Source organism: Pyxicephalus adspersus, chromosome 3 (assembly GCF_032062135.1).
Source record: "Pyxicephalus adspersus chromosome 3, UCB_Pads_2.0, whole genome shotgun sequence".
Taxonomy (NCBI): domain Eukaryota; kingdom Metazoa; phylum Chordata; class Amphibia; order Anura; family Pyxicephalidae; genus Pyxicephalus; species Pyxicephalus adspersus.
The window spans coordinates 55,839,698-55,863,774 of record NC_092860.1 but is presented as its reverse complement, the minus strand read 5'-3'; the positions used below and the strand labels follow the sequence as shown (position 1 = coordinate 55,863,774).

Here is a 24,077-nt window from a genome sequence, read left to right as displayed (position 1 = left end):
TAAGTAAGCAAAAGTCTGATCCATCAGGGAAGCTCTGCTAAGGTATTGGTATGCAACATTGGTAGGACCCAAGGAGTTTACTGAAGACATGAAAAACTTTGGGACAGTGTTGGTTCCCTAGCTGTATAGCACTCTCCCCCCCCCCCCCCATAAGGGCTTTATGGCATACACAGAGGGTTTTTCCCAGTTTAAGTTAACTTTAAGATGTTTGTTCAAGTCACCATTTCTATAAAGTTGACAACAATGACAGTATACATAAATACTTAGTAGCAGGCTTGATTAAAGGGCCGGTCAGGAAGTTTGGTAATATAGGATTTGTTGTCTTTAATATATGTTTCCCGGCATGACCTGGATTTACTCCAAAACCTCTGTTTTCCTCCATAGATGACGTTTCAGCATTTTTTCTAGCTTGTTCCTGTAGCGGAAAACACATTTCTTTTGCTCCATTTGATCATCCGCAGGCAAATTCTTGCAGGGAGCTACTGTAGGTTTCTATTGACATACTGTAGGCACACACTCAAAGCTAAATTGTCCAAAAGCTCTGCATATACTCACAGTGTGTGGGCAGGTCCTTGGTAGTCAAAGCAGTATTATCGTTTTACTAAAAAATACATGTACAATGTATGTTTGTTTTTTCCCCCCACACATACATTTATGGTGCTGTATTTATTGATTGTTTGTTTTCATAGTTTAGCATCCATTGGTTATACATGCCTTTTTAGATATTTATTTATATATATAGATATTTTTTATATGTTTTTATTACTGTCTGTGTCCCCACTAGGGACATTCTCCCACTGTGAGTGTGTCTCGAGACAGAAAGATAGAATTATTTTGACTGTGTAGAGATGTCTCCCATTTTATGTTGTGTTACTATAATAACAATTGAAGGTAAATATGCCCAACGGGAGACAGACAGAAAATAATACATTGGCAGGGGTATATCGCCCTACCTGGGATATCTTGCTATTCAAAAGTAAAAAGGAAAGTTTTGGTTATCCATTTACTTTACTTCAAGTGCATGGAATTAAAACACAAATATACAGATCAAATACAGATCTTGTCCATGTACCATGTTCTGAAAAGAGAAAGAGTATCAACACATATGTATAGCATAAATAATAGCAGCCAATGGCACTAAAAGATTTAAAATTCAGGAAATTCACATCTCAAATGATATAAATGCATTGGTGTGTCTTTATGGAGTCCTCCAAGCTTTGTTTACTGGCATAAAATTGTGACTACAAGCATAATATAATAAAATATAATCAATAGCATACTCTCCAAGAAAGCTTTAATAATCCATGAGATCCATTCAAACATAGAAAAATATTTAAACCCATATAAAAATATTTTTACACAATAAGGGATCCGTACCAGTTTTGTCGTGTCAGTCTCTGTACAGATGTCTTATGATATAATACACTAGGAGTACTTTATTTGATTTTTAAGTTGATAAGAAGATGATCCAGTCTCTAAGCTATTTACAAGATCCTTTGGACCATGTTTACAATCAGACCATGGTAACTCATTGGGCTGAAAAAATCCTTTTTTATGTAGCTGTCTCCAGGTATGCAGAATAAGTAGAATGCTTCCAACTAGACCTGCTGCAGGGATAACCATCCAAATAATGTTTTCTGAAATGTAAAAATTATTTTGTTAAAGAATAGAGCTAATCATGTATCACAAATTGACATAACCGCACTGAACAGCACTGCATGTATAGGGGTCTTGTAAAACATGTCTTTGTTGCTATAATGACCATGGCTATCTGCTTTCTGTTTTACAGCAGTTTGCTTGGTTTGCAATACGTTGTTTATAATATGTAGCACGTTGAACCCCACAAATATTGCTCTACTTAGTCAAGCCTGGAATTGAGAGCTGGAGTAAGGTGAAAAGTCAAAAGCAAGGGTTGAGAGCTAAAGCAAAGTTATTCAAAATCAAAAGGTCAGAAGTCAGCAGAAATACAGAAATCAGAGGTCTCAGGTACAAGTTGATTGTAGATGAACATCCAGCAAGGAGAACTGAGTTTATATGGGCATCTGATCAACACTTCTGTGAGTCCTCAGAAGGAGAAACCCTCTGGTGTGGATGGTAGGTCTTTAGTTTATCTGCTGTTTCACAGCTTTTTTTCTACCTCCACACACATGGATCTATTGTGGCACAAGCTGAGGGGCTAATTCAGCACCCAAAACTTAAAAGTACTTATAATATGTAAATAAATTGTTATACATGTGTTGTAAATTGGATATGTCCCTTTGTGTAGAAAAATGTACTTAGACCAGAACTAAATGGAACTAAATTTCTGCTTTGAATATTTGTGATCAGGCAGGTCTTTATTACAGAAAGGGACAGGCAATGACCTTTTTGCAATAAAATATACTTACTTGCCTGACCTGATATAGCGCTGAGCTGTGCATGTGGAACTGTTAGGACTGAATGCACCGGAACATGCCAGCCAAATAAGATGGCCAAAAACTGAAACCAGAAACAGAACAGAACAGAACAGAACAGGGACAGATGAGTGTATTTATGAAATTGCTATCAGGCAGGCAAAGTTATTTCATTGTAGAAGTGACATACAATATTTTTATTTCTAGAATTTACTTCCACTTTTTACTTTTCAGCACTTTCCCAACTACAGATCTAAAATGAGTATACTTTAAATCATAGTCTGCATATGTATTAGTATTTCAGAAAGCATCAAATCATGCATAACATCCAGGCAGCAATTTAAGGAGAGGCCAGCATTTCAGGAAATAGCATAGAGTTGATGTTTAAATCAGAAATTAATTAAAAAATGTAAATATTTCTATGTGAAATTGATCACTTAGAAACATTAGAAAAATAGCAGGGTACTTAGTATGTGAGAGTGCCTGCTCACTCCTGTGTATACAGCTTCATGGCTGCATATCTTTCTCTATGCACTCTTGCATCTGACTGCTATTCTCTGGACATTTCAAATGAGATTTAGTGATGTCACTGTGGTGCATTTTCTCTTCATGCTTACCACTGTGAGGGGGCACTGTAGTCAGGTTGGCACACTCAGTAATTGATGTCCTCTGTGTTGCAGGTGTTGCTGTGGTCATAACTACGGTTTGATTCACCTCTGTAATATTTCCAGGATCAGTGGTCCGCACTAGCAATAAAGCAAAAGAAAATATTAAAATGATTTCACTCTTCAACATAAAATGCCAAAAAACAAATATTCTGCACTATTAGATAAAATAAAAAAATAAAAATGACATGCATTTATGTGAGTTGTGTAGTCATAGTAACAGCTCCATAACTCCTTATGTGGGGGTTAATTTTTGTGTATCGTACCAATTCCAGTATATGTCCTTCCTACCCTTTTATTCAAGAAAAGAGATTATATATATATGTGTATACTGGTGAGTTCCACAGAAAATATATATGTATATGAATACTCAATTCCATTTACTTTCATTTCATTTTTAGTCTAATAGATACTACATAGAAATAACCTACTTTTATTCCTTTTGTAACTTGTTTAGTACACCTATTGTTTGTTTGGCATATGTATTTGCTGCTTTTGATATTGTTAATAATTTTTGTAGTTATTTTTTTATATTTTTGTAGTTTATTTTTTTTAATTTACTGTTAATTTACCAAAATGTACAGTATGTTCTCTACTAAAGTTATCATAAGCAAAAACTATAAAATACAATAAGAGTCTTTATAAATATTTGACACACATCCTAAAGTAGTTCAGATAAGATAAAATATTTCAGCAATCATGTGACCTAACACAACAAAAAACTTGCTAGTAATAGCATTGAAGGTCGTCTGGAGAATGTATATATATATTCATATATCTATAAATACCAAACACAATAGGCTTGTTTATGTGACAATGAAAAGTTATGCAAAATAAACAATCATCACTGTAACATTGGGGTGATCTGGTAGCAACAAAAATTTACAGTTTTTTTTACACGTCTTCCTGCCTGTCTTGCTAGGGCTTTGAATGTAGTGGACCTAATGGGCCTGATTTTTCTAAGTTCTGCAAGAATAGAGAAGACAGACTATCATAGCAGTACCTGGGTGATCCGGGAAACCTGGATAAGATCTGGTCCCGGATTAAAAACATTTGCCAACTAATAGCAAATTATTTTTAAGAAATCCATTACAGGCTTGCTGGATCTTCCAGGTTCTTTAATGATAGTATAATTTCTCCAATCTAAAAATGCTTGAATAAATTGGCCCAATAAATATATGGATAGAGAACAAAAAATGAAGAAAAAAACAACAATAAAACATAATAACACTAAAAATCTCCCAAAAATTACTGTATAATGTTATTACAAATTTGCCTTCTTTTTACCAATCACAATTTTCCAGAATTCTAAAATGCAACATACAGTATGTCTGGTATATGCAATAGGAAATTTGTGAAGAATCCTAGATTACAATACAATCAGTAGGTGCTCTATTCTTACCCAAAACAGGGGGTATAAAGGAGCATGAGAGCGCCTTGACATGTTGCATACTAACAGTACCTATTACTAAGTACTGGTAGCATGAATCGCATAAGAGTGCTGTCAAGCTCCTTCAAATCAACTGGATACCTTGTTGGGACCAAGCAAGATCCATGGAGCTGGTGACATTGCTTGTTTAACAGTGGGATGAGAGCTGTTTCTTTAGCAGCAGGACTATGCATGTACAAAGCAAAATGGAGCATTCAGAAAAAAATGGTCAGGGAAAAGTCTGAAATTCCTGGTCTGCATAAGTGTTATGCATAAAGTATCAAAGTAGGAGCACCAGCATACAGGAACTATTATCTTCAGCACAGGTCAGTAATGACAGCACAGACGGATTTGCCATGATAGGTAAACATTTTCCTTTTCATGCTAAATTCATTAGATGGACCCAGTGATTGCTGCAACCTCTGTGTTGTTTGTTTTCCTGTTTGGTTTTTAATACTGGTTACAGCCAAAGGGTCAGTGGTCCGCACTATTATTAATACAATTTAAAGTGTTTCACTCTGGATATTAGAATGTGTAATGGTGCAAATTACCAAAGCAAGGTTTTCGTTTAATACTCACATGTTTCTGGAGTGGGGAGCTCCTTGTATGTGATATACCTTCTGAACACTGTAGATGTAGATTGAGATGATGGGGTCTCTTTGTTGGTTCTTGTGTATGAAGTTGCAGAATTTGTGTGTGTGTAGACTATTTTGCGAAGTCCTGTAGTCAAAGCTTCTGGCTGGTTTGTAGTAATGGTCACTGTTGTAGGCAAAGTTTCAGTTGTCCTCGCTATAAAGAAAAGAGCAAGGTTAAAATTATTCCATTCTCCTACATAAAATGCATGGGTCAAGTTTACAAAACTACTTTTCTCATGTGTGGATTAAACATGAAGTTAAATAGCATGGATACTTCTGGTGTAATAGGCAGTTATTGTATTTCCCTCTCCCTCACTTAGAAAGTAACCAGGGGGGCCCAAACCTGTTAAAATATAAGAATTTTCAATGTGATTTGTGAAGGAGCAGCAAAGGATGGGGGAGGGGGGTCAGCCAATTCTATATTTTCAAAGACAAAATTGATTTTTTTTTTATGAAAGCAGGTCTTTGAAAAATTAGGATCAAGATAAAAGAAACATACTGCCAGATGAAGTTAAACTCCTATTAAATGTATGAATATACATGTTAATATAGAAGAATATGTATGTTTGTAATACCATAGTGGGCCTGATTTATGAAAGCTCTCCGAGGCTAGAGAGGATACACTTTCATCAGTGAAGCTGGGTGATCCGGCAAACCTAAAATGGATAGGGCCCAGGATTCCAAACATTTGCAAGCAAATTGCAAATTACTTTGATGAAATTAATTCCAGATTTGCTGGATCACCCAGGTTTACTGATAAAAGTGTATCCTCTCCAGCCTTAGAGAGCTTTGTTAAATGTAGATCTGTGTTTACCTTCATTGGGTTTGTCCAGTATTCCCATAATTCTGAATGTGTGTTCACCCAAAGAAAGTTCTGCTTCACACTTGAATAAAGTCTGTGACTGCATAAAATCCTTATTGCTGATCCTCCAGCTCCAGGTGACATTGAATATATTAGAATGTTCATCTGTAGTGACATCTTCAGAAGCGCCCAGCTTTTCAGAGCCTCTATAGCACTGAACTTTAATATCAACATAAGGACGCATTTGTTTCAAGAAACAGTGCAGATAAGGGATGCCATTGGTTATGTTGGTGCTCAAAAGCAAAGTTTTTGGGAGAGCTACAAAAAAGGACATACATTTAATGCATTGAAAAGTAAACTTAAAGTATGCTGCAATAAAAAAACATATTGAGTCAATATTTAGCGATAAGACCTATAAGTGTTACCTAACTGCTTTTGAGTAATATGATGTGTCCTGCTCAGCCAAAGAGGACTGGGTGGCCCACCAAATCTAAGAGCTGCACAGGCAGAAGTTTTAGTCTTTTAGCAGGCATTACAACTGCCATATATGTATTTAAACTCTGTATTTGGTTGTTTGCTGGGATTTTTGGCAAAAGTATACAACCTATATTTAGCCTCACTCTTTATATGAAAGCAGTTATTTCTCTGCAGAGATTTGACCCCTGCTCAGTCAGAGCCAGAACTCTTCAATCAGCATGAGTATGAAATTGCAGAGCTTTAGGACTGACTCAGTAGTGAGTGCATCCAACCGCTGCAGAGACACGACTGCTTCCCCACCAGGAGAAAAGGTCCCAGACTGCAGCAAGTGATGGGCTTTTCTACTCCGGCTTTATTGCCATTTTAGAAGAAAAATAACCTGTAAAACGTTAAACATATTTTCCTTTGATGCACTTGGAGGGTATTTAAATAGAGGTTTCATTTGAGTGTTAAATCCTAGCTTTCCTTAGCTTAAAAGCTCTTGAAAAATATGTGAAGTGGATAGGAGAAAGAGAAGAAGTAAGAGAGAGAGAACAGCATCAGTCTGATGTTAAACGATGTTGTATTCACAGTTATTCTTGGTAAAGAGCAGGCTTTTATTTGATTTGATTTTAAATTTACATATTCTCACCATATACTTGAAGAAACACTGATTTTTGCAAATTTCTGGTGCCGTCACGGCAGCTTTGTACACACAATTTGGTGCCCTCCATTGGGACACTTGCGTTTTCTATTGTCAGGATGCTATAACCGGGAACAGAATGCACGTTGCCAAGGTTGATGTCAAGCCCGGTCCAGTGAGGAGTACAGAAAGGATTATTAATAGAGCAATTTAGTTTTATTGACCCTCCAAGTGGCACCAATGGGTTCTGAGGAGTTATAGATAAGACATTGCTGGCTGTAGAAATAAAATAGAAGAGTTAAGAAAACATTAACACATGTACAGAGATTAGGATAAGTAAAGCTGCGTACACACGGCAAATTTTTCTCGCCCGATAATCGGTATCGGCCAATTATCGGGCGAAAATCTGCCGTGTGTACAGTCGGTCGTCGTCCATCGTCCGACGACCGTCCTGGCGGATCCATGGACGATGGACGACGACCGATCCTAATGAAAGGGAAGGGGAGAGCGCGCAGCAGGGTGCCGCTCCGTCGCTCTCCCCCTCCCCTCTCCATAGAGCATGAACGGTGCTGTATGTACAGCATCGTTCATGCATCGTGCAGTCTTTTCTCGTTGGAAAGGATCGTGAAAGATCCTTTCCAACGAGAAAAATTGCAGGTGTGTACGCAGCTTAACACAATACAAGATCTGTTGTTTGTAACCTTAAAGTGACGAGAAGTGACACAATAAAAGAGCTGTTGCTTGTAAGCTTGAGGCTAACCACACGTTTCAGTAGGACCATAAAGGTTTGTACAATCAAATAGTTATCAGAACTATAAAATATAAGGTGCTACCTATACTATACAACCATTTTTAGATTTACAACCTTAATTTATATGCAGTGAGGCAGTGCATAGTTATTGGTTGATTTGTAGAATCATTGCAATATCATGTTGTATATTGCAATATGTTCTTGTTTCAATTATGCATCTATTTATATGTTTTCTAATACTGTCCATATATTCATTTACCCAGTTTATCTCCTACACCTGTATACCTCATATGGACCACAGTTTTTTTTTTTTTTTTTTTTTTACATTTCTGCTGAGGGTCTGTTTAAAAGTCCATTATAGGTCCATCAAGTTCAACCACCAGGGAAATAAACTTATCCTAGATATAAAACCCTATGGATATAGTTGGTCCAGAGGAAGGAATCAGTAGTTCTTGATCTGTGAATGTGATTTGTGACTCAGAAATTATAAAAAGAGAATATCAGCAGCTCAGAACTATAATTTTTAAGAAGGGTCTGTAATGGCAGCCCAGACTGATCTGCCATGATAAAATTCTTTCAGCAGTAAACTCACCTTTTCTATGCTTAGTTTTATCTGGAAGCACTTTATGTGCTGTGAGCTTGTTAAACTCAGGTGGAGCAACCGGGGATTGTAGTGTTAGGGTTGGTCACTGTTACAGCCAAAGGGTCAAATTGCCAAAACAATTTTTTCGATTCATGCTTACATGTGTCTGGAGAAAAGGGCTTCTTGTATGTGGTGTGACTTCTGAGCACTGTAGATGTAGATTGAGGTGTTGTGGTCCCCTCTTCGGGGGTTCTGGTGTATAAAGTTGCAGAATTTGTGCTTGTGGAGAAATTTTCAGGATGTCTTGTAGTCAAAGGATTGCTTTGGTTGTCAGTTATGTTCACTGTTGTAGACAAGATTTCAGTGGTCCCAACTATGATTGAAGGAAAGAACAAGATTAAAATAGTGTAATTCTCTTTTATAAATTGCAGGGCTCAAGTTTACAAAACTACTATTTTCATATGTGAATTGCACATGAATTTAGCATCAATAATTCTGGTGTAATAGACAGTTGTTGTATTTAGAAAGTAACCAGAGGATACCCAAACCTGATAAAATCTAAGAATTTTCAATGCAATTTATGAAAAAGCAGCTAAGAATGGGAAAAGGGAGCAGCCAGTTCTGTTTTTATTTTTAAATGATAGAAGAAACATGGCTGTAGTTAAACTCTGTAAACTCTTCCTAAATTTATGAATACCATGATAAAATAGAAAAAAAATGTGCGTTTGTAATAACATAAGATGATCTGTGTTTACCTTCATTAGGTTTGTCCATTATTCCCTGTATTCTGAATGTCTGATCACTCAAAAAAAGTTCTGCTTCACATTTGTATAAAGTCTGTGCCTGAATAAAGTCCTCATTGCTAATCCTCCAGCTCCAGGTGACATTGAATATATCCAAATCTTCATCTGGAGTTATCTCTTCAAAATATTCAGAATTATCCAGCTTTTCAGAGCTTCTATAGCACTGTACTTTAATAGAGTCCAAAGGACGTGCTCCCTTCATGAAACAGTGCAGATAAGGAATGCCATCCGTTATGTTGGTACTCAAAAGCAAAGTTTCTGGAAGGGCTAAAAAAAAGAGACATGAAATCAATGCACTGAAAAATTAGCTTAAAGTATGCAGCAAATAAAATGATACCACCTATATATATAGTGCTGCTGTATATGTGAAAACAGCTATCTCTGAGATTTGACATGTCTCCTGCTAAGTCGGAGCCAGAACTAATCATGAAAAGTTGGTGATTGCTTAGCTATAGGACTGATTCAGTAGTGAGTGTGTGCCATCCTCTGCAGTGACACGACTGCTTACCCTTCAAGAGAAAAGGTCCTAATTGTCAGTTGCCAAAAGGCATTGCGCTTTTCTACTCAGTCTTCATCGCTGCTTTAAAAAAAAAACAACCTGTAATACTTTAAATTTGTTTTATTTTTGATGCACTTTAACGGGGGGTGTTTGGGGGTTTTGATGGGCGTATATAAACAGAGGAGTGTCTAGGTTTCCTTATCTTAGTTTAAAAAAAAAAGCTCTTGAAAAGCATGTAAAAATGGATAGAAGGAGAAAGAGAAGAGAATTGCAGTCTGATGCTATATGATATTGCATGAAGTGGTTCTGAAGTGGCTAGCAATGAGTCTGGATCTAAATCCCATAGAGGACCTGTGGAGAGATCTAAAACAGCAGTTGGAAAAAGGAACCCTTCAAATCTGAGAGACCTGGAGCAGCTGTCAAAAGAAGAATGGTCCAAAATTCCAGTAGCAAGTAAAAGACTCATTGATAGTTTCATAAAGTGATTAATAGTTAATTCTTCCAAAGGGTTTGTTACCAAGTATTAAATATACAGTGCCAATAATTTTGTCCAGGCTATTTTTGATGTTTTGGGATCTTTTTTTTTCCTATTTTTTTGTGTTCTTCCATTGCCAACAAAATAAATAAACATGACACACATGACAATACCAAAGCATTTGTAGTTGCAACAATTTTCTGGGAGAAGTGGTGCATTTTCTGACTTAAATGCAAAGGTAAATATATATATATATATATATATATATATATATACATATATATATTTGTGGGGCACCATACACATATATAAAACACATCTTCTTACCATATACTTGAAGAAACACTGATTTTTCCAAATTCTTGCTGCGACCAGGGCAGTTTATCATACAGATTTGGGTGCCCTCCACTCTGACATCGGCATTTTCTATTTTTAGGACGCTATACCCGGGAGCATTATAGATGCTGCCAAGGTTGATGTCAAGCCCCTTCCAGTAAGTAGTACATGAAGGATTATTAATGGAGCAATTTAGTTTTATTGACCCTCCAAAAGGCACCAATGGATTCTGAGGAGTTATAGTTAAAACATAGTTGGCTGTAGAAAAAAATAGAAGAGTTAAGAAAACATTAACACATGTACAGAGATTAGGATAAGTAACACAATACAAGATCTGTTGTTTGTAACCTTTAGGTTCACTATATATATCTATATATATATACAGTGGTACCTCGGTATAAGTCCACTTTGGAAGTCCAACTTAGTATAACTTAGTATAAGTCCAAAAATTTTTGCTTGGTATACAACCTTTGTGCTAGAACTTATATGGGTCAAAATACGTCATAACACCGCACGCTAGCCTTATTTACCTCTCTTAAGACAAAGCCACGAGCATCACTACGCCAGTTGCTACCATTCAGTGAACAACCCGCGCTATAACTCTCTGTGAATTACAGAACATCTCCTCCTCCTCCCTTCTCAGCACTATCCTAGTAGGCACTCGACTCTTTTCAGCATGGTAAAGTGAGAGTAAATTTTCATTTATTTCATTTAATTGCTTTTGTATTTATGTATTTTAGTATTGAGCAGTGTTTAAATTATTTTATACAACCCTATCAATGTATAATATGCAAATAATAATAATAATAATAAAAACAATAGGATTAATAATTTTCCTTGTATGTCTTATGGGAAAAATTTGTATAATTTGGTATAAGTCCAATGTTTTACTTACAATAAAGGATCTGTTTAAATGTTTTCTAATACTGTCCATATATTCATGTGGCTCCTTTTTTTTTATAAATACTATTGGGAACAGCTATTTTTACATTTTTGCTGTGAGCCTGTTTAATAATTGAGTCATTATTTAGGACAAAAAAGTAATACATAAATAATGTGTGTGTGTGTGTGTGTGTGTATGTATAATTTCTTATATCATTATATAGGAAAACCAAGGCTTTATTTGATCATACTGTTATGCAAAAATGTTTTTATTTTTCTTTGTAAATCTATAGACTAAAAGTTACAAAAAGGTGTTAGTGTGGTTAAAAAGTATTTATTTTTTCTCCCTGCAAATAAAAAAAAGGCTGTGTACATATTTCATATCACTATGACTGTACACAAAGTTTCATGATCATTTCCAGTAACAGATGAATGAATGAGCACTGTACACTGTACTATACTCAGCACAGCTGTCATTCCAATCACTTCTTTATCAATCCGCTGCGGCGCACTTAAGAACTACATTAGCACACTGTACACATTTCAGATTTTCGTCCAAGATGAGCATGACCATTCATCTCAGGCAACCGTCATCTGATGTGTATACATAGCCTTAGTATGTGGGCAATATATCTAAAAGAAGAGGTTAAAGGAGAACTATTGCAATCGGCATGTGCAATGTACATCTGATACTATGGTGTCAATGCTTCATATGTTATTTATGTTCTGTATGTCAGAAATCATACATTTTATTTTTTTTATTTTATTATGTAAGAATATGCAATGCAAGTGTAAAAACATGAAAGCTTTCCTCCTCCCTAATGAAAAAATATAAAAATATAGTAGCCACTATTTAATTTTTTCGACAGCATACATTACTTTTAAAAAACAAAGATTTTATATATAAGTAAATATTAAAACAAGTACATTTCATAAATAACTATGGAGTATCAGTACTGTATTGCCATAAGTATAGCCCATGATCATTTAATACATTTGTTTTGAGGAGGAACCCTTTCAGAAAGGGAAACAGATGGCCATTTATTACTACAGTGTAAAACTTTCCAACCTCTCCCCCTCTCCAAACTTAGGGCTCTCTTTACAGCACAGAAGCATTTACACATTTAATACACTAATATACTTTTATATTTAGTATTCTCAAACAGAAGAACCATTTTAGAGTCATCATTATTGGAGGTACAGAAAATAGGAATATTCAAGAAAGTGACACTTTTAAGGCATCAATATCAATGATTGTTACTCAAAAACACATTTATTCAATACATATAAAAGATTGCAATTGTCAGTAAACCAATGCAGCAAAAATAACATGTTTTCACAAATGTATTTATAAAAATTATTTTTTATTTTATAGTTAGTGATTATCGGGTCAGGAGAATGTTTTATCCAATTAAATATATTTTAGTTTCAGTATCCAAGCTCTGTGAGTGTGATTCTCTTCAGGCTAGATACTGTATATTGTCATACACATTCAAACAAAAATCTTTTTTTAATTCTTTTTTCGGATTCATCTGGTTTTCTAAAGCTACGTACACACTTCCAATGGTTCTCACCCAATAATAAGCTCAGGGCCGATATTGGACGAGAATCTGGGCTGTGTACAGCGCACGTTGTTTATCGTCCGAACGACTGTCCTGGTGGATCCACGAACGATGAACAACGAACGATCTTAATGCAAGTGAAGGGGGAGAGCGTGCAGCGGGGTGCCACTCCGTCATTCTCCCCCTCCCCTCTCCATAGAGCAGAACCGTGCTGTATGTACAGCATCGTTCATGCATCCGGGAGTGCCTAGTTGTTGAAAAGGATCGTAAAAGATCCTTTCCAATGACTATAATTGCAAGTGTGTATGCGGCTTAACCATATAATTTTTTATCACTAATATCATAAAAGTAGAAAAAATTACTTAACAGACTAGATTTTCAAATGTATCATCCCTTAACGTTTACAGTATATATATCATGAGCTTTAAGAGAATGAGATTTTAGTTTGATGTCATATTGAAACTTTTTTATTTTTTTGCAATTTCTATCTAATGTGGAAGTTAAGTTTTGATTTGCTAAATATTTTAGTTTTAATAAAATTGAAATTAATCTCACCCTAAATTCTAGTTTTTTTAAACCCCTATTCATTGTGTTGTTAAAACAGTTAAAAAAATATTTAGGTCAATATAACAGTGTGAGACAACAGAGTTAAACAAGTTGTTTCTAGGAAAAATGCTGAATAGTAACAACAGAGGAGTAGACAGTGGAGCTAATGATTTTCTCTTACCGCTGACCCGAAGGAACAGATGCAGAAGGATATAGCTGATCACAGAAGGAGCCATGGGTCCGAATGATTGTCCTTTCACAAGAAGTTCCTTCCTCTTTGTGTTTGCTTTCTCTCTCCTCCTGATTTATATATTATTGTGTGACCTTGTCTGAGGATAGGGACTTCTGGGGCTTCAAGAAAATTCAGAAGAAGGGTGGAGAAAACTGGGAAGAAAGAAATATGGGGAATCCAGGAGGTGAAAAAACGTCCACCAGTGGGGAATTCCAATTACACAAAAAAGTGTAGTTTCATTTTTCTGCATGGTTCTTATTCTGTACCAAATGGGAATATAGGCATTCATTCAATGTCTCATCTAATGTATTTTTCTTTCATTGTGGTTTTGAGGAACAATAAAGCACATATAGGGAGATGTAAATTTTTGTATTAAATTGTTTATTAAATTTTAGTGCAACAATCTGCTGTGGATCACAAATATTTGTGGTATGGATGTTTATAGAGTGAATTATTTTTTTCATAGATCATATTAATGAAAAATACAGTCCTGCTTGAGTTTGCCTGTGTAGTGTGAACCATATGGATGTCATTTTGGGTGTCTCAGTGGTGTTAAGATAGGAATATCTTAATCAACAAATAATTATCTGGCTTAAATATATATCAAGCAAGCTACACAGGTGAAAGCAAATACATATATGAAATAATAAAACTTTCCTTGCTGTCTCCTTATTGTTGAACGGCTGACGTTGCTACCGGTCCTGCTGTCTATACTCTGACCTCCATTTGGGTTACTAAACATAACCCTTTTGTTGCTTATGCTTTATTTACTACCAGTATTAAAGTAGGAAAGTTTATTACATTTTTGGAGAACAGTTATTTTGAAGTTATATTTTATTAACTTCATATAAATGAATGATATCTTCAGTGCATGAAGTTTCGACAGCATACATTACTTTTAAAAAACAAAGATTTTATATATAAGTAAATATTAAAACAAGTACATTTCATAAATAACTATGGAGTATCATCACTGTATTGCCATATGTATAGACCTTGTCTGAGGATAGGGACTAGGGACAAATGAAGTACAGTAAACTACATATGTGAGGAAGACAAAAGAAATATGAGGTAGTGGGGGTGGGGGGAGAAGAAAAAAGTAGAGAATGAGTACTGGCTGTCATCTAGCCTTATCCGCATCCCCAGGACCTTTATTTTCACCTATGCCTGTGGATACTAGATCTATGATGGCAACACTTTCTCAAATAGTTGTATTTCATTTACATTTATCCATAAAAGCCAAGGGTACATATGAACTTTTTCTAGGAGCAAGCTATTGTGTTGTACAGTGGCAGGATTACCTAAATTAACTTGTAGTGCGCCTTACATCTGATATGGGCACCTGTCTGACCTTGAGGACTGTAAACTGTGTAAGCGAAAAACAAAGGACTGGTCGCGAGTAGAAAAGGTTCAAAAAGCACAGATCCACATAATGAATGAAGCAGAAGCAGGGAGATGCTTGCATTGTTCCTTCTGCTCCTCAAAGGAGAAACATGAGCAGCACAATAGTGACATCAATAAATTTCACTCCATGCTGTTTTCCATATGAGCTTACAAAGAAGCATAAAAGAATACTACTTTAGGTAAATGTTTTTGCTTGTCACTGTATGGTGGTGGACTATTAGCTCTTTTATTTTAGTCTTTTATTTCCCCTTCTACCGGCAACCTTTTACAACTAGATTGACAGTACTTTACAATGCAGTAGAGCCCTATTGTGCAGAAGTAGTGACAAGAGCTCACGGGGTTCTTGGTGCAGGAGGAGCGGGGCACCAGGAAATCTGCTGTTTGTTACCATTGGGGGCTTCTGAACAAAGGTGGTTGTCCATTGTAGCTGTTAGGTTTTTGCTTTGTATTCTGCCAGCAGAATTATTTAGCATTTCTACAAACTCATTTGTCTTTCAGCCACCTGGCTATTTGTTACAATTTTAAGCTTGTATAGATTGACTAAAACTTGACTCTGGAGACTTTGTTGTAATCTATGAGAATGAGTAGCTTCACAATAAAGCCTTCTCTGACCAAAAATCATATTTTGATCACCCTCCCACCTCCCTATAACCCATCCAGCTGGGTTTATTTTCCTAAGGCAGAACTTAACCTCTTGACGTGGGTGAATTTTTGCCATAACTGGCAACACTGCTTTCTTAGCACCCTGCAGTAATGACAGGTCCAGGAACCTATCAATGCTACATCCCCTATAGAATCCAACTTTGCTGCCAACTGTTCTGGGTCTTCCCTGATCCTCTTCAACTATTGGTGAACACTGCTGCAAAAGTTACACTGTCCTGGACATCCAAGTCTATTCCCAACAATCCTGGAAATAAAGCTGAGCTCTTCATTGCATGGCACACGCGCTGCGCAGTGCAAAGTAAGAACAAAAAATACCAGAAGCAGGTACTTTTCTGACAAAAACCTCTACCTCCTGGTACCTTTTTCTCTTAAGAGTTTACTTCTGCTTTAATTTGTGAGGAAAGATTTTCTTGCCTAAATTCACTGTCTAAGTCCCTCGCCAGGCTGGTCTCCAACTATCCTCTTGCAAAGATGTCACACCTGATTTGAATGCTGAAAGGACCCCATCACTAGACAGCCAATAACAAGTGTCCTCAACACACGTGCAGAGAAAGAGAGAATAACAGAAGCTTCCTAATGGTTGGTAGCAGGAAGGTGTGTGGTGAGGTTTAGGTTTATCTCAAATATCATCTTTAAACAACCAGGGATGGATTGTCATAAAGATGTTTTACTGTTTCGTGTATCTGTGGGAGGAAGAGAAGAAGAGGAGGGGGGAAAGCCAGGCTTTTGAAGGGCAACCTTCAAAACCTTCGGGCGAAACGCGTTGGGTGAGACACCTTACGGCCATCGCTAACCTAGTATGATACTAAACTATATTGCTATTTTTTTGCAAAAACTAGTGGTTATATGTTGGCCTAGGATTCATTTATAGAGACATAGCTCTTAATCTTTTAAATTATGTTGTTTAAATTTAACTCTGGTTGCCTTTTAAAAACCTGACTTTCCTTCCCTCCTCTTCTTCTATTCTTTCCACAGATACACAAGATGTAATCACAGGCTGGGCAAATAGGAGTCCACTCCTCTTTGATTATCCATTGGGGCTTTTCTTTCAGGTGGAACAAACTACCGTATTTTTCGCCGTATAAGACTCTCCGGAATATAAGACGCACCCAATTTTAAAGGAGGAAAATCTAGAAAAAAAAAGATTCTGAAAGATTATTCCCCTTCTGATCGCTCATGTGCCATTCATACCGGTATTCCCCTTCTGATCACTCATGTGCAATTCAAATTCCCTTTCTGATCACTCTGTGCCTTTCAAATTCCCCTTCTGATCACTCTGTGCCATTCAAATTCCCGTTCTGATCACTCTGTGCCGTTCTTACCTTTTTTTCCACTGTACGGCAGTTAAGCTGCGTACACACGGCAAATTTTTCTCGCCCGATAATCGGTATTAGCCAATTATCGGGCGAAAATCTGCCGTGTGTACAGTCGGTCGTCGTCCATCGTCCGACGACCGTCCTGGCGGATCCATGGACGATGGACGACGACCGATCCTAATGAAAGGGAAGGGGAGAGCGCGCAGCAGGGTGCCGCTCCGTCGCTCTCCCCCTACCCTCTCCATAGAGCATGAACGGTGCTGTATGTACAGCATCGTTCATGCATCGTGCAGTCTTTTCTCGTTGGAAAGGATCGTGAAAGATCCTTTCCAACGAGAAAAATTGCAGGTGTGTACGCAGCTTAAGGGCAGGGATCAGCAGGGGGCGATGTGCCGGCTTCTTTCGCTCTGCACTGCAGCCAGGAGGAGACACACCCTGCAGCCAAAGAGGAGAGGAGACACACGCTGCAGCCAGAGAGGAGAGGGGACACACGCAGGATCGGGTATTGGGTGAGTATCTTATTTTAATTATTTTATAACACATTTGTTGTATAAGACGCACCAACTTTTCCCCCCCAGTTTTGGGGAAGAAAATGTGCGTCTTATACGGCAAAAAATTCGATAACAAACTAATGTTTTACTGTTTGTTAGTAATATGCTAAAAAGGCAATGTCCATAGTCTTAGCACAGGCACATGCTGAAGACAGAGCCTTTCTGTTGGACTTACAGGAATATTAAGTGTTTGGGAACCTTCTTTTTTTGCAGGTAAAAGTCACCTGTCCCCATCCGTTGAAGTGTCTATTTTAATCGGTCAAGGTATTCTTCGTCCTTCTCACTGAAAAGTAAAGGGCACTAATTAACATACTTTTGACCACTACTTCATTAATTGTGCTGTACATTGAATACTTCTTTCCAAAGTGTTAATTGCCTCAACAGTTGCTTGTTGTTATGTAATCCCCAAGTGTTTCCAAGTTTGTATTGAAAGTTGAGCTCCAGGCAATATAAAACACACAGGCTGCCTGCTCTACCTATCTATTATACCATCTATTTTCCTATACCTATATACCATCTATTGATTAAAACAATGGCAAACTGATTAAGGCTTGGGCATTTTTTCTTCTACTGCCTGCCAACATTGGTGTCAACAATTTCCTTCTCACTGACTTTCAAGGCAGAAGCACTCTTCTTCTTATTGATCACAGATTCACCATGCCAACATTCCTCCTATTGACCAGCAAAGTTAAGGGTGCCAATTATATGATATAATCCCAACCAGTGTACTGTGCTTTTCATTGTTCTTTTCCACTCTATGCCTGTTTCGTGAGACGTCAACATTTTGGATTTCCTACTATGTCCTGTATTGGAAGCAATGACCACCGGATCAGATTGAAAAAGTGATAGTGGCTTTAACATTTCCATATTCTGTACAAAACGAAAAACATACACTTTACAGTGTACAAAAAGCAAATATATTAGAAGATACATTGTTCTGAGTTTTATGTATACCTGAGACTTTTGATTGTGGCCTAGTAACAGCACTGGAGTACTTTGTGGTTACTAGGTGATTGCATATGTGTACAATGTTTGTTTAGTAATACCCCTTAAAATCACACCCAATTTTTAAAAACAATTTAGTCATACCAAATTTTTGTTTTTGCTGAACCAAGCAACACGTGACATGCCACACCAAAGTGTTCCTCTTTCTCATATTTAAAATGTGAAACGTATGACAAAGCTCATACATAATGGTGTAGTCATGTGGTTTTAGAAGTGTTAACTACACCACACACCTCAGACATGACACTTGCGTGTGATAATGCAGTTTGTGAGGCTTTGTTGTAGGGCTACACAACAGCAAAATCTATATATTGAACATCCTGGTTTTATATATATTTCAATTGTACTCCAAGTCTTGTGGTTCTTAATCCACAAGTATTTGTTTACGCCAAAACTTGCAGTTTAGTTTTAGCTCCATGTCCAGCCTAGGTCAGGCCTAGGGCATGAATTCTTCTGTCCTAATTGTTTGTATGGTTAATTCCTTATCATCTATGTTCATATCCTGGAAGATGCCTGTGGAAAATTATTGTAAGTTACCTGGTAACTCCAAAACATTTTTGATCCTATCTCCTTTTTTAAAGTGTTCTGGGGGTTGTGTTTCCTGTTAAAGGATGGGTCTATCTCTCCGAGGCCAAGGTTTCTTTTTTGTTTAGCTAAAACTTTGGTCAAAGAATGGTAATGAATAAAATACATCTTCTTTGTTTGCCCCCCAAAAAATAACTTTATTTATACAGAAATACTAATACATATATATGTATATAGCGTGGTAAGCTTTTACATTCCTGGAAAACACTGTACATATATTACGATTGTGGGTTGGAGAGAATCTTTAATAGAAAAGATGAGCTAATAAAATAAATAGTGATTAACTGCTAAGAGTAAAATATGCTCAATAAACAGATGGAACATATTGTCCGATTCTTTTAGGGGGTCTCCAAACAGACCATCAGAGATTAGACAGTAGATCCTAATTAGGAAGATTTATTGCTGCAACAGGGAAAATCAAATCTTAGCAGTTAAAGCAAAGAGATTCTAACTAAACCAGGAAATACATCAATCTTTATAGGCATACAGAATCACTCCTGTATTGGAGGGCTTAGCCGTTATCTAATTGTCATTAAGCAGATTATCCAATAACGTATTATCGGAAGTCTATAAAAGCATAAAAGTTCACAAACATTTATTGGGGTGGATAAATCACGTGTAGCACTTTTGACACAGAAATGGCTGTCCAGCATCTTGGATTCTTAATAAAACTGGTTCTAACCAGAAGGGTCTCTTATCAGCTTTCAAGGCCATCCTGTGCTCCGCTTTCAGGGTCATCCCACTGATTGTTTTCAGAGAGCAGCACCTGCAACAGAAACAATCAAACAAAGCAGTAACTATTCTTCATAGAAGCAGATTATATTTTTTTTGCTATATACAGACCCCCTATATTTTTCTCCCATGAATCCATAGAATATAGGCGACTATATATATATATATATATATATATATATATATATATATATATATATATGAGATTTTCAACTAAACATACCAAGACACAAATAAAACAAAATAAAATACATTAGGCTCCTTTTCTTTATAGCAAATAATGTTACACACTATAAGATGCACCCCTTAATAATGTTAAAGCAACATCGAACAAAAGTAAAGCAGGTTTTTTTTTTGGCAAAACAAACTTATATTACATTCATTAAATAATAATAATGGAATACATTAAATTTCTTGCATTAACATGTTAAACAAAGAAAATAGTCATTGGATCCCTTTAAAGGTAAGGTACCATTTACTACTAAGAAAATGGATAAGTACAACATTAGACTTCTCCTGTGCCTCAGGTTTATCCACTACAATGGTCTTTCTGGCCTTTTACCCAGTAAGCTTAAACATACTGACATATATCTAATTTTTTGCGTCTCAACCTCCCCTGAGGAAGCCTATACAGAGAAATGAGATCACATCATCTCCAACTGCGCCTTTTACTTACTGCTGTCCACCCATAAACTAGGTTATATGACAAGAACAGGAAAACTCCGCATAGCACAGGTGTACATATCCAGTTTCCTAGTGGTAAATGACCCCCTCATCTTTAAAAGGATCCTATGACTATTTTGTTTGTTTAACATGTGAATGCAAGAAATGTAATGTATTCCATAATTAAAGATTTAATGAATTCAAGTTTGTTTTGGTAAAACAAAACCTGCTTTAAACTTTATGAGTTTATGCTTAAATATTGCCCTGCAATCCAGACATACCCCTTACACTACTTGTTTTCTAGCACTAGATGTTTACAGGCTGAAGTACAGCACCTTCCAACACACTTTCTCTTAGCTCAGGCTAATGATTAAACACAAACATTAAAAGAACAATGACAAGCTAATCTCTCTGTCACTTTGCTCTCTTCTTTTCAGTATGTTGGTATATGAACTTGTTGGCCCAATATTGGGTGAACTTCTGACAATTCTAAGATTCTCATTTCCTGCACAACATCTTCTTTACTTCCATGTTGTACAGCAGCAGCTCTAACCTCAGAGTGTGTATTACAACCTCCAACTTTTGAATTGTTGTATCAGCTGGTAAAACTCAGAGGCTGGATCACAAACTGAAGCCTAAATGGCAGGTAAATGGTACTACAGCAGCTGTTGAGCCATGCAGTTGAGACTAACACCAGCCACTATATTATTATCCTACATCTTCTAAATTAGTCTAAGGATTCTAATTAGAGGTTGCAGATGATGTCTGCACCTTGTCTGTCACTTTTTGCATAGCACTGGGATGCTTAAGCCAAGTGGGAGGGAGAAAGAGACTACCCCCTCAACTAAAAGGGGAGTACTGTAGGTACACTCATGAAGGCTGTGTATGGGTCTTAATGGACACCAGTACCTATGCTCACATCTGGGTTGTCTTGTGAGTGACCCCCACCTTCCCCAACCTAATGCTCACTTCTTTCACTGCAGTAATATACTTTGCTTGAAATGTAAATTTTGCATAACTTTCTGCAGTTCCACAGTCCATTCGCTCACAGCGGATTGTGGATAAGCATAGGAATTCATGGCAGTGTCTTACTTCCGAGTGAGAAATGTATTAGGACATGCCAACGCACAGCACTTCCAGTCACAATCAGTCATTTGTATATATCTACCTTTGACTTAAAACCAGCTTCAAGAGACATGAACTTGTAGCAATGATGCATTTTTGAGGATGTTTAAAGGCAGGAGGAAAAATTACAACTCTATGTATAAATAAGCTGTTGTCATTTTCTAATAGTTACCGTAAAAGTGTTATGTATTGTTTTGTATGTCTTCCTTTTTCTTAAAAATGTTTTTTTTTTTTTTACATTAATTTTAATTAGTTAAGAAATAATAAACCAAAAATTCTGTCTGGTCTTTACTCTCAATTTATGAAAGTTAAAAAATATAAAATCTTCAACCTACTCCCATACCCTCCCTTCGGACCCCTATTGTTTCTCAGCTATCCCCTCCCTCGCTTTATTGTTATTATATTTTAATGTGTGGCAATACTTTATTATACTAATGCTGTTCCTCATTGCACCCATGATCTTCAAAATTCAAATCGTTGTTTTGTCTGTCTGTACCGTTTAAAAAAAAAAAAAAAAAAAAAAAAAAATGTTTTTAATTACTATATGTATTATTGCTTAAGGAGGAACTAAACTGAAAAGTGCCAAAAAACACAGTACAGTCAGATCCATCCGGGGGTGTCTTGGATCAGGTCTGGTGTCCTCCTGGCATCTGTCTGTCCCATCACTCCGGGCGCCGCCATCTTATCTTCTTCTTCCTGATTCTTCATTCTACATCACCCGACCCAGGCTCGAGAAAAGGTGACGTAGGATGGAAAAAAAAAACTTGCCAAGCTCACTGCGCATGTGTGAAATCAGCAAATTTTTTTTTTTTGCGCGAAAAGGCTCCTTTTACGCATGCCTGGGATGCACGGGGATGCACAGAAGGAGCACCCAAGAGCCGCCCGGGATGCGTGACGTAGGTATTCCAGGAGGGGCTTTGCGCTCCCATTCATTCTCGATCGAGAATTAGGGGGCGGTGCTGCACCTTTGGGGTGTTGCACTTAAAAATGTAAATATAAATTCCCTGTTTCATAAAAAGAGCCCACAGTAATCTTTCAAATTTCAATTTTCACATACTTGTAAAGTGACACAAAAGAAATTCAAATCGAATAAAAAAAAAAAAATAAAAATAAAAAAAAGTTTGGAAGCACATTTATATTAATTGTGTGCTGGTAAAGCACATTACATGCATGCAGGGATATTCTTTGTAAAAGGTGCCCTATTGCACCTTCCAAATGCATGTGATTTGTACCACAAAACAAATCCATATATCCTGTGAATTGTGCTGCAAGAAAAAAAGAGGAAACTTGACCATTCAATTTGCAGCGCATTCAGTTTTAATCGGTTGCCTAATTGCAGCACACTAAAATGCCCTTCAATTCATGAAAAAAAGCAAGTGCTTTGCAGTTCTTACCAAGCTGGTACAAATATTCCCTAAATACTAAAGGTTTAAAAAAAATGGAAAAACAAAAAAACCAAAACTGTATGCTAGGTATGCCTAAACTTCGGGTTGGCTTGAGCCATACATTTACTAACTAAATACAGTAGTTATACACTAGTTATTACAATGGTAGTATTAGTTAAATATTAGTAGCATAATGTTACTAGCCAAACAGAATAATAAATAGGATCAGAAAAGCTAACACTGATTTGCTCTTAGAAAATTAACCCTTTTTGATTTCTAAATTCTGCCTGAAAACTGCTGCTTGGATCCAGAACCAGGGGACCACAAAAACTTATTTTATATTATATTTTTATAATATAGTATATATTTATCTGCAGTTTCTAAACAAGGAGTCATACAAAATGGACATTTATTTAAGGCTATGTACACATTAGATTTTTGTTGTTCGAAGGGATCTTTCACAATCCTTTCCAACGACAAAAGACTGAAAGATGCATGAACGAGTGCTATACATACAGGCCCTTTCTGCTGTATGGAGAGGGAAGGGGGGAGATCAACTGAGCGGCACCCCACTCTGCTTCTTCCCCTTCACTTGTATTCACTCAGTCATAGATCCACCAGGACGGATCCATGAACGATGTTAGATTCTTGTCCGATACTAGCCCTGATGCGAAAATCGGAGGAGAATCATCTAACATGTGTATGTAGTCTAAGATGTGTTAGTTAACAGGGTTTGTTTTTTATCTTACAGTTTCTTACAAAACGAATGTACAGCTGACATATGTAAACACTATACCCCAGGATGCAAATGTGCATTTACTACATAAAAGAAGAAAAGGCTTAAGGGTTGATTCATTATTTTATCTCTACCTACAGTGACTCGAGTGTGTGCTTTACCTGAACAAACACTTCATAGAAACAATATTTTTTCCAGTCCTGTATATAAATATATACAT

The 24,077-nt window shown here is 36.7% G+C and overlaps 1 protein-coding gene across 2 annotated transcripts; it reads right to left on the bottom strand.

Annotated features, from left to right (window-relative positions):
* Positions 1–989: 989 nt before the first annotated feature.
* On the bottom strand, positions 990–13,745 carry MADCAM1 (mucosal vascular addressin cell adhesion molecule 1). Of its 2 annotated transcripts, XM_072404757.1 has the most exons (9): positions 13,642–13,745; positions 10,462–10,728; positions 9,113–9,427; positions 8,518–8,730; positions 7,033–7,299; positions 5,937–6,242; positions 5,067–5,276; positions 3,011–3,139; positions 990–1,637 (listed from the first exon to the last, which is right to left on the bottom strand). In XM_072404757.1, the coding sequence occupies exons 1-9, from the start codon at positions 13,694–13,696 to the stop codon at positions 1,426–1,428; spliced, it is 1,974 nt and encodes a 657-aa protein (XP_072260858.1). In that variant the 5' UTR covers positions 13,697–13,745; the 3' UTR covers positions 990–1,425. The 2 variants fall into 2 exon arrangements, with proteins under 2 accessions (XP_072260858.1, XP_072260859.1); XM_072404758.1 differs by lacking the exon at positions 7,033–7,299.
* Between the last annotated feature and the right edge of the window lie 10,332 nt (positions 13,746–24,077).